Source organism: Rhizophagus irregularis, chromosome 17 (genome assembly GCF_026210795.1).
Source record: "Rhizophagus irregularis chromosome 17, complete sequence".
NCBI classification, from domain to species: domain Eukaryota; kingdom Fungi; phylum Glomeromycota; class Glomeromycetes; order Glomerales; family Glomeraceae; genus Rhizophagus; species Rhizophagus irregularis.
Genome location: NC_089445.1, coordinates 3,285,657 through 3,301,501, shown reverse-complemented (window position 1 = coordinate 3,301,501; position 15,845 = coordinate 3,285,657). Strand labels below are relative to the sequence as shown.

The following is a 15,845-nucleotide window of genomic DNA, read 5'->3' as shown; positions in this document are numbered from 1 at the left end:
GGTTACAATAGGCCATTTACTATTTGACATATCAGTATACCAATTGTTAACTTTTCAACCAATAAAAAATCTTCCAATTGCCATACATTTTTATTTTAAATTTATGGTTTTATTAATTATATTTTGGTTAGTTTACTAAATACGATTATATATTAATTATTAAAATTATAAAAATCGGTTTTACAGAAATAAATTTATTGCTAAATTATTATTATATAATTGAATCATCCCACCGATTTACTACTATCACTACTATCGTATTCTTCTGAAACAAGACTTACACTTCTCTTTTTCCTTTTTTTCCTATCGTCTACTTCTTCATCCTGCTCTTTTTTCTGATCTTCATTCTTTTCTCCGCCGGTTGCATCGTCATCTTCCTGGCTTTTATCATCATCTTCCTGGCTTTTATCGTCGTCTTCCTGGCATTTTATCGTCATCTTCCTGGCTTTTATCGTCGTCTTCCTGTATACATGCCACCCAAATTATTTTGGACTGCCGTAATTATAAGTAAAATCCCAAATTCAATTATGGCATCCCAAATTATTTTGGCACTTTACATAGTAAATTATATATAAACCGAATGAATTATGGCATCCCAAATTATAATTATGACATCCCAAAATAATTTGGGCAGCATGTATATCTTCCTGGCTTTTATCGTCGTCTACCTCTTCGCGATTAGCACTATATTTTTCCACTAAATGTTTCAACGATCCTTTGTAACTGACTTTTGCCCATTTGGGGGCATTAACGGGTGCACTGTCCTCATTAGGAGCGTATTCAGTATCATACACCCGTTTTCTTACATGTCGAGCATTTGACGCTGCATTATTGACGTAATTTCGTAAAAAAGAGCATAGCTATAAAAAAAAAAGAAGAATAAAAATACGAATTATTATGCACCGATTGGTAAAAATTATTCGAATACTTACGGTAGCTGATCTCCATTTGAGATCCCGTATGATGATCTTTCGCTTATTAGGGTTATCGCTATCGGTCTCCGATACCTCTGGACTGTGGTATCGATTATCAGTCTGAAGAGGCCGGAGCTCGTTGGTGTGGAACTTATTTATCAATCGATCTTTTAATTTTTTTAACTTGTCGATAGTTTTATTTCGTCTTTCCCGCTTCTAAATAATTAATAGAAAATTATAAGATAAGGTAATATAAAAATAACGATTTAATATTTACATCACTTCGTCTTGAATTTGCATGCTTTCTTCTTTTTTCGAGATCTTTCCAATTGGCATCCCTCTCGCTATTGAGTAGTAGCTCTCTCTGGTGATGATGTCTCTCATGCATGATATGCTTAATCACACCGTCGGATACAGAGAATATATTCTTATTGATCGTTTTTTGTACTACCAGAATTATGTTATTTTGGACTAACTTTCGCTGACTATCAAAAGTTTTCCTAGTATTTAATGCTTTGTCTTCCGGAAGTCGGTCTATAATTCTGGCAATTTCGTTCTAATCGTAAGAATATCAACTGATTAGCAAACAATCTAGGGAATTAAACTGAACTAAAAAAAAAAATAGTTACCCTTAAAGCAGTCCTTAGATCCTGATCCATTTCCTCGTAATGAAGAAACGACGAATTTGAAGATGAAAATGAGGAGGATGGGGATGAGGATGGAGATGGAGATGAGGATGACGATGAGGATGAGGATGGAGACAGGGCACTTTTTGATGATCTGGCAATTCCATAAGCTTGAATATATCGGTTCTTTTTCGGTGATCGGGATACGTATTAGCTCTTTTCTGGAGAATCTGAGGTTTCTACTCCCGACCAGTCAATAATCATATCTTTCAGATTTGCTGCTTTTTGTTTACCTTTCGTTATTTTCTGGATCAACTGACTCAATTCTTCGACCTGCTCCTGAAATGCTAAAAAAGAAAATTGTGATAAAATTGATAAAATTTGATAATCTTATTATAATATACTTATAATATATACATTAATAACATACCGGTTTGATCATTATCTCTCTCATCCTGTTGAATTGGATCATCATCGTCATCATTAACTAAGTCAATTACACCGGACTTTCGGCCTTTTTGGCCTTTCATTGGTTCTGATTGACGTCTTTTTGTTCGTTTTTCTTTATTGAGTACTTTAAATTCATAATTATTGGGTGATATAATAAATTCGGGCATGATTACATAAATATATCAAAATATACCAATATTTTTTTCTTCGTCTTCAACAAAGTCGATTAAAGTGGGTATTTTGTCTTTTCGTTGGTTTAATATTAAGTATTGATCGCTAATAAATCGAGAAATTAAAGAATCTGACGAAAATCAAATAAATTAAATTACCGTTGTTTGTCCATTTGTTTCTTTGGAACCGTTTTATTGGTCTTTCGCACTTTAGCTTTAGGTTTTTCGTTATCAGAGGATTCTATATCCGAGTGGTACCGTTTTCCAGATTTTTTCTTCTTTTCATGTTTTTCATATTTTTTATGTTTTTTAGTCATATTTAATTATAATATTTCAGTAAGAATATGTTTCAGTAAATTTACGGATAGAAAAATATAGGGTTATATTACAAAAATCGGTAACAAGCGAGAAGAAAAAGTCAAGTCTAAATTAGCTCATATATATATTCCCAATAGTTTATTTTAGCTTAAATAGACTGATTTAATTAACTGTTACTATTGATATATTTAAAAATAAAAATAAACTGATTTAATTAACTGTTGCAATTAATATTAAAAATAGTAGCGATAGTGATTTTCTCGCAATTTCTCCGATTTATACGTTCATACGATTAATTGATACATAAAATTCATTTGTTCAATCATGATTGATATTATTATTTTTTAATTAATTGCAATAAGATAACTGATTGATATATTATTTTTAAGAATTTATTTAATCAACTAAATAAAATAAGCTAACTGATTGATATGGAAATTTTAAGTATTTATTTAATCAACTAAATGAAATAAATTAATTGATTGATATGGAAATTTTAAGAATTTATTTAATCAACTAAATGAAATAAGTTAACTGATTGAGAACTAATTATGATGAATTTTATAAACAAACTTCAAAGTTATTAAATCAGGTTATTTAAATTTAAAATAAAATTGGGTTGGTAAATATTTATATCAAACCAAATATGCCAAGACCAAGAAAATATCGTGTTAATAGAGATCGTTTCAAAGTTACTAAAAGTGGTCCTAAAACTAGAAATTTGGTTGAATGTAAATGTTTATTGCATTGCGGAGGTAGTAAATTGGTGGATCCCAGAACATTTGAGAGACATCGCAAAGAAATAGAACAACTCCAAGCCATCGCTACCGGATCTCAAGCTTCTCGATCAAGAGGAACCAGCAAAAAACATAACATTTCTAAAGAAAGAAAAAAAGCAATTCTAGCAACAGTTCTAAAGAAAGAAAAAAAAGAAGAACTAGAGTCGTTGAGAATTTATCAGATACCGATGATGATGAAGAATTGGAACGAAACGATGATGATGAATCGGAATGAAGCGATGATGAAGAATCGGAATGAAACGATGATGGTGAATCAGAACGAAATGATGATGAAGAATCAGAACGAAACGATGATGAAGAATCAGAACGAAACGATGATGATGAATCGGAATGAAATGATAATGATGAAAACGATAATGAAACTGATAATAAGCCGATTGATGGACCGAAAAGACAAAAATGCCACAATAAGTTTCGTGATGTAAATCTTGAACAACCTAATAAACTGGAACCAGTTCAACTTGAAGATAAAGTACCGAGCGATGATGATGGAGCTTCTACTACAGATGAGGATGATGTTCCGATTGAAGAATTTACCGCTCCCGATTTTAATGATCTTGAGTTAGACCATGAATATTTTGACATGAACATTAATTTTAATGATTCGTGGATACTTCTGTGGATATTCAAATACCAAGCGAGATTTCGTGTTCCGGATGTTGCTATTGAGTCACTTATTAAGTTTTTCAGGATGGTATTATTGAATACCGATCGAACACGTTTTGAAAATTTCTCTACAAGTTTTTATATGGCAAAAAAACTTTTAGGAATTAATAAACGAAATAGGACATGTGTGGTATGTTCTGAATGCAACATTCTGTATAAAATATCAGAAATTTTGCCAGGAAATCCACAAAATGAGACAAATACCGGATTCCAATGCACTTATGTGGAATTTCCTAACCATCCTATGCGTAATAAAAGGCAGATATGTGGAACAGAATTAACTAATAAAGTCCCAGTAGTTAATGGATTTGTCTGAAGACCCAGAATGTTATATCCGATACCATCTTTGAAAAAGCAATTGACTGTGATGTATCAACGCCCAGGCTTTGAAGAATCACTTCAGAAATGGACAAATCGGAGAAATGAACCAGGTTTATACACCGATATTTACGATAGAGATGTATGAAAAAGCTTTCCATCTTCCTTAAACAACCCAAATACTCGATTTTTTACAAATAAGACGGCCGATTTTAATCTTGGGATCATGATTAATTTAGACTTGTTCCAGCCATTTAATTCGTCAGCTTACAGTTCTGGTGTTATCTATGGGGTCATATGTAATCTTCCCCGTGATATTAGATTTAAACAAGAAAACATGCTATATCTTGGACTTCTCCCAGGACCGGAAGAAGTAAAATTACACAAGATTAATCATTTTCTTAGTCCAATTGTCGACGAATTGTTAGAATTCTGGGATGGTGTCGATCTACCATCTGGTAAAAGAATTTGGATGGCCGTAATTTGCTGCAGCAATGACATACCGGCTGCTAGAAAATTATGTGGACATATTTCGGCACTGGTCAGTTGTCATCGATGCTACAAAACAGCCAATAGCAGCGGAAGAAGGTTTAATTTTGGTGGGTTTGACGATATGGATGATTGGTACATTTCCAGAGATCCAAACGAGCATCGACAAAATGCTGAACTTTGGAGACAGTGCAGAACTCAGGAAGAAAGAAAAAAACATGTTTCTGACACTCACGTGCGGTGGTCGGAAATGCTAAGATTGCCTTATTTCAACCCGATAAGACATCTTATTGTCGATCCAATGCACTGTTTATTCCTGGGGATTGCTCATTGGATCGTAAAGAAATTATGGATAGATAGCGGAAAAATCACTAAAAAGGACCTTGAATTAATGGAAAGAAGAGCAAAAGCTCTTAAAGTACCAGCAGATATCAGAAGGATTCCGTATAAAATAGCAACCGGGGAAGGGTTTTCTGGATTTACGGTCAATCAATAGAAATCGTTTATTTTAATTTACGTGACTTCATTGATGTGGGATCTCCTAGATACTTCCGATCGTGAAATATTAGCAAATTTTGTAAGAGCTTGCTCTTTCTTGTCTATCGAATTATCGCCACCAATGCATTGCGCGAAGCTCATAGCCGATTGCTTTAAGTAGCTCGTTTAATTGAAACGTATTACGGAAAAGAAATGATAACTCCAAACATCCATTTATCACTCCATATTGTCGATTGTTGCCATGATTATGGCCCATTATATTCTTTCTGGTGTTACTCGTTTGAAAGAATGAACGGATTATTAGGTAAATATATATATAAATCTATACATGCTGCCCAAATTATTTTGGGATGCCATAATTATAATTTGGGATGTCATAATTCATTCAGTTTATATATAATTTACTATATAAAGTGCCAAAATAATTTGGGATGCCATAATTGAATTTGGGATTTTACTTATAATTACGGCAGTCCAAAATAATTTGGGTGGCATGTATATATAAATCGGTATAAGTTATCGGTATAAGTTAAATTTAATAAATGGTATAAATGAATTAATTTATTTATCATCTTGCTGTAGGTTCTTTTCCAAATAGTAAGCGAGCTATTGAACTAGAATTGATGCGAATCATCACGCAAAATTCACGGCTAAATTGCCTAATATCCGCCCAATCGGATAATCCAAAATTGATGGAAGCATTATCTCTGGTACAAAATAGGCCAACTACTAGAAGTTTAGCGGCTTACGATGGGTTCGATTTTGCTGAACTTTACCGATTTATGCGAACCTTTCATCAAAATATTGACGTTACAATTACCGGTTGTGAAGAATTTCCCAGAGAAATGATTACCCCAAAAAAGCAAGTATCGTTACCAGATACTATATATGAACTTCTGATAAAATATTACAATGATACATACAATAGGGATTTTGTATCAATTGCCGAATTTGTTTCAAATAATTTGACATCAAGCAATTCTGAAAATCAACCAATCGTTGTATCGCCCAATGTGTCTCAATTCGGTCGTATTCGGATTGCTACTGAAATCTTTGGATCTGCATTTGCACCTCGATAGCATAGCGGACATAGGACCCCGAAGAATACATATACAACTCAGATCCAGATCCAAAATTTTAATATAACTTTATACACCTAATTTTATTAGAAGCTTTATACAAAATCATCACATAAGTTCAAATTTTATTATAAATTATACAATTATAAATCTGAGTTTATATAAAAAAAAAATTTTTAAAGAAAAATTTCAAATAAATTTTATTGAAAATTTTAATAAATATTATTAAAAATTCTAACAAATACTTAAAAATTTTTTTTAAAAAAAATTATTAAAAAATAACTTAAATAAAATTTTTAAACAAAATTGCATGTTAAAATTTTAAATACCTTATAGATATTGATGCCCAATATGTATAATATAGTAAGTTTTATGCAAAAATTTGGATGTATATTACAAAATAAAAGAAAATACATTTTGTTATATATCTCACCACCCAGTGATCGTAAAAAGATGAAACACAACTCGTTGGATTCGTCTTGACAAGACGAATCGAATGGTAGTAGTTTCGTGTTTCTAGGTGGATAGATGTTGAGCTATACCACACATCGGCACTTTGTATTTTCGTCTACTGTGCATTTTTACATTTTATCACATAACTCGGCATCTATCGCGCCTAGAAATATGAAACTACCACCATTCGACTCGTTGTATTGAGGCGAATCTAATAAGCTGTGTTTCATTTCTCTATGATCACTAGATGCCGAGATATGTAATAAAATGTATTTTTTTTAATTTTGTAAATGAATTTTAAAAAAATTTCTTCATTTTTATTAAAAAAATGTCTTAAAACGAACATTTAAAAACTTCTTAAACAAAAAACAATTTCTATTAAAAAATATGTCAAGTGTTTTTTAAAACAAATAAAAAAACTCTTTTTTAAAAAATATCTTAAAAATTTCTTAAACAAAAAATAAAAAAAAACTAAAAAATTTTAAACGTATATAAAAAAAAATTCTAATATCCGTTATACAAAATGAAAATCTTACTTATTGTAAAAATCATTATTGTTATACAAATAAAAATCTGACTTTTTGCATAACTGCTATTTGGTTATACAATTTCAAACATATGACTTATTAAGAAATTACATAGTAAGTTTATACAAAATTGGATCCCAGTATTATATGTATTCTTCGGGGTCCTGCGGACATGCTCATATCACCTTGCCGATCATTTGCTGATCACTAATTCCGGATTTTAAAAACTTATTGCAAAATCACAAATATTTTTCAAATTTTGTGGCAAAAAAATAATGGAAATCTAAGTAAAAACACTAAATTATCATATGACTTTAATTATGTAATTATTAGACAATTTTTAATAATATTATAAAAATATTATTTGTATATGGTAATTCACTAATTATTGCCGATCATCAGACAAAAATTGAAGTGCGAAGATGAATATGTGAGTGCGAAACTTAAGAATTTGCACAAATATTCTTTATATTATGTAGAATCTATAAAAAAAATAATGCAGTGATCTGATTCATAATGCAGGTTTTTTATTAGTAACATAATTAGTGAATAATTTCGTAAAATGAATAAATATATGCCAAATACTAATAAAATCTAATGAAATTTAATACACAATAAATTAAAACTAAATTTAAGTTATTTGTGAAATTTGAACATATTAATTATTATGTATATTTTTTTAGCAATGGTATTTATATTATGTGATAATTGAAAAATGATCGGCAAATGATCGACAAATGATCAGTCAGTATTGTGATAAAATAGGGATGTCCGCTATGCTCACCTCGATATCAAAGAAGTTCATATGTCACAAGCAAGTTTATACAAGATGATAAATCTGTCGATATTTTTTCCGGACAAGTGCAGTTTTATTTTGAGCACACAGTTCCGCTTCCAACCAATGCAAAGACACATCGACTTGCTTTTATAAAATGGTATATGTGAGTACTGAGGGAAAAAACAAGATTTCATTGCAGAATCGACAATCAGGATGATAAAAGCTGTAATATTGAATTGTGGAAAGATTATTTTCACGAATTATCAAGAGATTGTATTATACCGATTCATAATATATATAGCCGATTTTTACCTTGTAAATTTACAATAGGCAACCGAAAACTGATTACTTACATGGCAGTCATACCTATCAATAGACAATTTCATTTGTAATAATGTTATGATTAGTTTTAAATCAGTAAATTCATATTTCTAGTAATACTGATTAATAAATTTAGTTTCAATATAATTAAAACATTGTTTATAAATTTATAAATTATAAAATTGGTAATTTTAAATTTAAACAGTACAATAGAAATCAATCGGTAAATTTAAACTAAACAATAGTTATCAATTAGGTAATAACCTGATTGGTACCCGATCGAAAGTTTATACCAATTTCTAACTATTGAACAAATCAGGTGACTATTTAAAAAAAAGTGACCAATCGGGATGGTACCTGATTGGTCAGCTTTTTACCCGTGCTTGTGATCCAATTCATGTGATATTTGGTTTATGGATAGCTCTTGATTACCTCTTTCTAATGAATATAAATTCATTCGTCTAGCACACATACACGTTAAGTTATTCAATATTTTGTCATGACAATTATATTTAAATTTTTTAATTTTAATGATATTATTAAAAAAAATCAAAAAATAATATAATCAAATCAATTTTATTTATATCAGCGGTGTGAATCTATCATTTTCATGTAACTTGTATTTGCATTTTCTTAATAAAGTTAGTTTTTTGAATATAAAAACTTAATTCCATAAATCAGCCTATATGTTAATTCTAATTTAACTAATTTAGTAGTATTAAGGCTTTAATTTAAAAATTAAGCAGTATCAAGGAAAATTCTTGTGAATTTTTCTTAATACTGCTTAATTCTAATTTAACTAATTTAATATTAAGGCTTTAATTTAAAAATTAAGCAGTATCAAAGAAAATTCTTACAAATTTTTCTTAATTCTAATTTAGCTAATTTAGTATTAAGGCTTTAATTTAAAAATTAAGCAGTATTAAGAAAAATTTTTACAAATTTTCTTATTAAAAAAAAAGAACTTTTAAATTACTAATTAAACTTTAAAAACAATCTGTATGATTTAAATTTTAAAAAAAATACTTCTGCTTTTTAATTTTCGCATTTCTATATTTAACCAATTAAAATTCAGCTGATCGCTGATCACATGCATTAATAACATGTTATTGTTTATTTTTTGCAAAAATATTCTTTTCTCTTCTTTTTTTTAGAAAAAAAAAACAATAAAAATGAATACCAAAATTATTTTAACATTTAATAATAAAAATTAAATAAAAAACTTATTTTAATAATATATAATATATATTTGTACCAAACTACTAATTATACAAAAAGTGATATGCACATATATCAATTAACAATTACTTTCACTAATATCTCTCAGGAATTGTAATGGTGAATTTTAACAATATTAATTAAACAACTATATGTACACCGTTTTATGTTTTTATTTTTATATTAATATTATATATTAACATATATTAATTATATTTTTTTTTTACTTTTATGTATTTTATTTAATTTTTTTAATATATTACTAATATTATTACTACTATCGTTTTATTACTTTTTTATATCTAACTAATATATTAATAATATTACTAACTTTTTATTATTTCTTTTTTATATTTAAAATAATGATAATATTACTAATTAAATTTCTTTTTTTTACTAACCTTTTATTATTCCTTTTTTATATTTAAAATAATGATAATATTACTAATTAAATTTCTTTTTTTTTGTTTATATTTTGCTAATATTATTTTTTTTACAAATAGTATATTATTTTATACTAGTTTTTTATTTATATTATTTATAAAAAATATTTGTATATTTAATATTATTTAATAAAAATTTTATTGATTATAAATGCATTTTAAATTCTGTTTGCAAATATAAAATATACGATTTAATTGAATAATATATACTATTTATCAGTACAAAATATGCAGTTTAAACTGGAAAAAAGTACTGTTTATTAGTATAAAATATATGGTTTATCCTGGAAAAGTATACTGTTCGCAATATAAAATATAAAACAATATACTGTTTATTAGTATAAAACATACGGTTTTTCTACTGTTTACAAGTATAAAACATACGGGTGAAACTGGAAAAATATACTGTATGCAAACCATATATATGATACGGTGTGCAGAATACCGAATATATACAGTATGTGAAAATACTGTAATTATATGGTAATAATACTATAAATATACTGTTCGCAAAATACGAAAATACAGTATACTAACTGTATATATATTTTTTATAGGGTAATACTTATTTGTGTTGCACTTTCAGAAAAAGTTAAGTTTATATGCCACAGGCAACTTAATTTCTTTGTCTTGGTATTTCGTTGTATTCCTTTTAATATTGCTTCTACTTTTTTTTTAGATTTGTATTTTCCTCTAAATTTGCAGATCAAAGTTCTTTTGTAAACCCGACCTTTACTATTTCGTTCCATTCTATATTTAACAATTGCGAATCCATTTCTTATATCATACTCATCAAAATAGTTATCAACTTCTTCTCATGTATCGAACTTGATATCTTCAGAAATATCTTCAGAAATATCTTCAGATGCAACTGCTTGTAAATATGTTAGTCATTAGTTTTATATATGTTAATATCATATAGCGTTTTAACAGAGATATGTACTTATTAAATCATCATTATTTTCTTTATCTATATTAAAATATTCTATATCTTCCATATCTTGTATACCATTTATAATATTATTAACATTAACAGGACTAATTTCAACTGGATATACGTTCATTAGAGCTTATAATATCTATCAAATTAAAGATAGAAAATTCGTGGATGATGAGTTTGTTAAATTTATCAGGAAAAGCAAAACAAAATGAAGTATATACTAAACTAACCAAGAGATAATGAAGATAAGGACGCTGTGACATGCCACCCATAGGATAATAAATTATCGTATGTTGCTACCGACGTGTTGAGTTCGAATAATATCTATGCTTGGTCCAAAATAAAAATTAGTTACAAAAATTTCAAAACATTATTTCTTACCCAAATATTAATTTTGCGATAATTTCCCCAAATTTAATATTTTAATAAATCATTAATTAAAATAATTAATGAGGCACTTTTTCATCATAAGAAAAAGGCAAAAAGAATATGTTAGTTTATTATTAAGGGTGAAATAAAATTTTTTATTTATTTAAAATCGAACTGTGGAATTTCTAACGAAATCTGCAGATATTTGTACATTTTAAGAAAATTATTTCTAATACGACTATCTTTTTTCTAATAAAAATTTAAGAAAATTTAAGAAAATAAAAGATCTATTATCATATGACTATCTTGTTACACTAAACTAAACTATAAATATAATTTTATCGGCTAATTATTTACCCATCGGTTAATTATTTATCCATCGGCTAATTATTTATCCTTATTCTATTTTATTATATTTTCGGTTATTACAACACAGCAAAGCTGAAAGATAACTGATAGTTAACAAGTCATAAACAGACTTGTGAGAAAAAGTATTTGTTTATTTTGCATTAAACGAAATGTGTAAGGTGTTTGTTTATAATATATTTTAGGAAATGCGATGCATCTTAAATCTTACTTTTAAAGGGGGTTTTGATTGTTATAAATTATGACATTTTCATTTACATTAGGAAATGCGATGCATCTTAAATCTCGCTTTTTAAAGGGGGTTAATTGTTATAAATGATGATGTCTTTTTTCATTTTTACATTAGGAAATGCGATGTATCTTAAATCTCACTTTTAAAGGGGTTTAATTATGACATTTTTTTTCATTTTTATATTAGGAAATGCGATGCACCTTAAATTTCGCTTTGCATAAAAAAAAAATTTGGTAGTGAATCACATGTTTGTAACCAATCAGATCATATTTAATATATCATGCTAGATTTAATTGTGTCGCCCCTGTGCTAGATATATATTTCCCTACAAAATAAACCTTTTTATAATGAATTTTTTTTGGTAAAATGACGATTTTTATTTATTAAATTTCCTTAAAGTAAATCTGCTCTACACATTTACCACATGTTTTACCCATATTGTTTTTATACTAAATATTAATAAAACACCCTTGAAATCGCCTAGGAGCCATGACCAAAAGGTCCATTCCTACAAAATAAAAAAAACAATTGGTTAGTACTATATTAAAATAAAAAAAATTTTTTTATAAAAAAATTGATCAGATCGGTGAATCACATAATCCACATACTATTCATACCAAAAAATTTGTTATACTATACTGAATAATTCTTTATAGCATTAACAAATTTGCTTATAATGAAGTCCTGATCAGCTGGGACATAGGGTTCATTATATCGAGAGGGGACTGTATACTGTACTGTACTTCATTATAATATATATAGAATTTATATAAAATCTCTAGTACATTTATTGTATTTATTATTAATATTTTAGCTATATATTTGCACATATGGTAAAATTTCATTAATATTTCTTTATAACATAAAAAATTTCGTTTTAATGTGTTATTAGTTTAAAGTAGGGATTGGAATCGATTCAACCAAAATTGAATTAATTGAAAATCTAATCGAATCTAATAATCAAATCTCAATAAATCAATTATTTTGACAATATGGTGTAGTGAAAATAATCTTGCCATTTCTATAACTGTACTTTGATAAAAAAAATCCCATCAAATTACTAAATACGTTGATAAAATTAAAGATTCTGCACTTGAACATTCTGGCCAAAACTATAATGCCGGCCAGAATTATGAATTAATGCGACCAATAAAAATTCACCATTTTTATTTAAAACAATATATTATTTAATTAGAATAGAATTGGAATATTACAATTTATTATAATAATAATTTATAATATTGTCATACTGTTGGCATTTAATTTTAATTGTCGATCATTTAAATTCAACTTTATAATACAGAATTTCATGACGCTGAACCAGGTTCGGATGATATTGCAAATAGTAGAAAATCACATTGCAATATTATATTAATTCGATTAATCGAAATCAAAAATCAAATCCCCGAATTGAGGCTTTGATACGATTAATCAAATCTTTAATCGATTCTTGAGATTCGATTTTCGATTGAATCGATTCCAGTCCCTACTTTAATATCGCAATTTAAAATACATTTATATAATAGAAACTTATAAATTACTATACATTTCATGGAAATTGGACAAGTTACTAGTACAAATTTCTGCAATGTACATTTTAATTGGATTTAATTGAAATTTCTGGTAAATCAATATGAAATGTGACGTGTATATAAAATTTCTCTAGTGTAAATTCGACCAGTGAATATTGGAAGAAAACGATTTATGTTCTTCGTATTAAATTTGATAAAATAAACAATTTATAATAATTATTCCAATCTATTGAAGGAAATAATAGGTTTATGAAAGGGGTGGATAATTATACAAGGAATTTTTTGTGTTCTAGTGTTGGGTGTAATTATTATATGTTCTTTAATTTGCTTGTAAAATAAATGCATGGTACTATCATTTATAAAATTAAAAAAAAGGTTTCTAATGTGACTTGTATTATGTTCATGTTTATAAATTAATTTACTATTTAAACGTTAAGGTTTTTTTACAATTTATAACCAGTTTTCTTTACCATTATTTATAGAATTGTTATTACAAAATATGTTCTATACTTTCTAATTTTGTACCTGATTTAAATACATCAGGGATCGGTTCATACTTTACTGTTAATATTAAAAAATAAATTTAAAATAATATATGATATATTAGTAAAATAAATAGCTATTCTATCGATTTTCAATAGATTAAATTTACTTACGAAATTGTCCAAGATGCAACCCGAAATTTCTTTGACATCTAATCGAATTCCATGTGGATAAAATCAATATTATCCAGGATATTACTGTTAAACTACAAAACACATCGAAAAAAGCGCCATATTTAAAACAATATGTAAAAGAAAATGGTTTATGAGAACTATAACAAATATCTTTTGTTGCATAATATAAAAAGATGGCTTGAAAAATGTTCCCAAAATATACGATGTACATCATCCATTTTTTCTCATCTCTTACCTAATAGTAAAAAAAAAATGTTATTAAGAAAGTTTATGATAAATTTTATAGTTAATAATATATTTTTGATACTTACACCTTTCAACATCAAATATGCATAATATATAATTACGATATTTAATGGGACAAAAAAATTAATAATTCTCATTCCACGTAGGTTTTTCTCTAATATGCTTATAATCCAAACCGTATATATATATAAAATTGTATACAATCCTATAATCATGATTTTCGCATGGAAAATTGGGAATTGTATTTGGTATATAGCATCCATGCCTAAATAATAAATAAAAAAAAATATTAGAATTTTGTGGATAAAAGAAACAATTGTTATTTTATTCTTTAAAAAAATTAGCGCTGCATTTATTATTATGAGAACCAATTGTTATTCACTTACTTATTATATCTTTATCATTTATGTATGGATATTTATGTCTTATAGGCCATATCCTAATTAATTATACAAATTTTTGTAAGTTTTTTACTACTTATTACATATTTAAAATATAAATATGAAGTATTGTCGTAAATTACTTTTTTGACCAAAGATGATATATCATTGTGCAATAAAATATCGTGGATATAATTAAAAATATAAGTAAGAGTACGCCTGATGTATAAAATGTTACATTTGTCGGAAAGAAGCAAAATTCTGATGGTAAATCCGAACAAGTGTTTCTTTGCGTGTAAAAAAGGAACACGCCTACGATAAGAGGAAAGGAATGTACTACAAGGAATGAAATTCCATGTAAGATTGTTTTGCTGTAAAACTATAAATGAAGTAGAATGTCAAAAAAATTGATATTTATGATAAGCAAATTTATAAATAAATAAAACCTACCATTGTTATTCCAGAAATAATAGGAAAGAGTATCAGTGCAAGAGATGCAATATTAGTAACAAATTTTCCAGATACTAATAAATAAATAGTAAATAAAAATGTGTATAGAGTCATGTCAATTAAATATGCGTAAAGAAGTATTTTTTCAGTAATTTGAAGTTTCTTATAAAAAATTTGAAGAATGCCCTGAAGCGTATCATCTTCTCTTCTTGTTACCATTTAATACTAATTCAATGTTTTGGTTGATTATAAATTTATAAAATTTATCTATAATTTCTTTTATGAGTTTAGAATTTTTAGCAGGTTATGTATTATGTAGAGATTTTTTTTATCAAATACAAGATTTTAAAGATTATGTATTATGTAGAGATTTTTTATCAAACACAAGATTTTAACATTGGCAAATTTATGACCATTATATATAATTTTTAACAAAGATGTTTTATTAATTGTTCGTATCACTTCTTTGTAAACAATAAGTAATACAAGGCAATCACGGTGTCCCTCCAAATTTCTCCGAGTTGTGACAAATAGAGTCAAATAAGCTGTGGACCACTTAAAAAACCAGATAAATATAAACAACGC

At 27.3% G+C, this 15,845-nt stretch overlaps 4 protein-coding genes across 4 annotated transcripts; 2 read left to right on the top strand and 2 right to left on the bottom strand.

The window, feature by feature from the left end:
- Window positions 1-224: 224 nt before the first annotated feature.
- On the bottom strand, window positions 225-2,477 carry OCT59_009427 (uncharacterized protein; the record flags this gene model as incomplete). The annotated part of the gene is made up of 9 exons (XM_066133546.1): window positions 225-419; window positions 669-860; window positions 933-1,130; window positions 1,192-1,470; window positions 1,544-1,694; window positions 1,834-1,887; window positions 1,958-2,114; window positions 2,184-2,266; window positions 2,320-2,477. The coding sequence occupies 9 exons, from the start codon at window positions 2,475-2,477 to the stop codon at window positions 225-227; spliced, it is 1,467 nt and encodes a 488-aa protein (XP_065999977.1).
- Window positions 2,478-3,124: 647 nt separating this feature from the next.
- On the top strand, window positions 3,125-4,260 carry OCT59_009426 (uncharacterized protein; the record flags this gene model as incomplete). The annotated part of the gene is made up of 2 exons (XM_066133545.1): window positions 3,125-3,526; window positions 3,652-4,260. 2 exons carry the CDS (start codon window positions 3,125-3,127, stop codon window positions 4,258-4,260), a joined length of 1,011 nt encoding a protein of 336 aa, XP_065999976.1.
- A 1,681-nt stretch (window positions 4,261-5,941) lies between these two features.
- OCT59_009425 (uncharacterized protein) lies at window positions 5,942-6,328 on the top strand (the record flags this gene model as incomplete). The annotated part of the gene is made up of 1 exon (XM_066133544.1): window positions 5,942-6,328. The coding sequence occupies one exon, from the start codon at window positions 5,942-5,944 to the stop codon at window positions 6,326-6,328; it is 387 nt and encodes a 128-aa protein (XP_065999975.1).
- Window positions 6,329-13,997: 7,669 nt separating this feature from the next.
- On the bottom strand, window positions 13,998-14,979 carry OCT59_009424 (uncharacterized protein; the record flags this gene model as incomplete). The annotated part of the gene is made up of 5 exons (XM_066133543.1): window positions 13,998-14,068; window positions 14,164-14,419; window positions 14,496-14,695; window positions 14,817-14,869; window positions 14,954-14,979. 5 exons carry the CDS (start codon window positions 14,977-14,979, stop codon window positions 13,998-14,000), a joined length of 606 nt encoding a protein of 201 aa, XP_065999974.1.
- Between the last annotated feature and the right edge of the window lie 866 nt (window positions 14,980-15,845).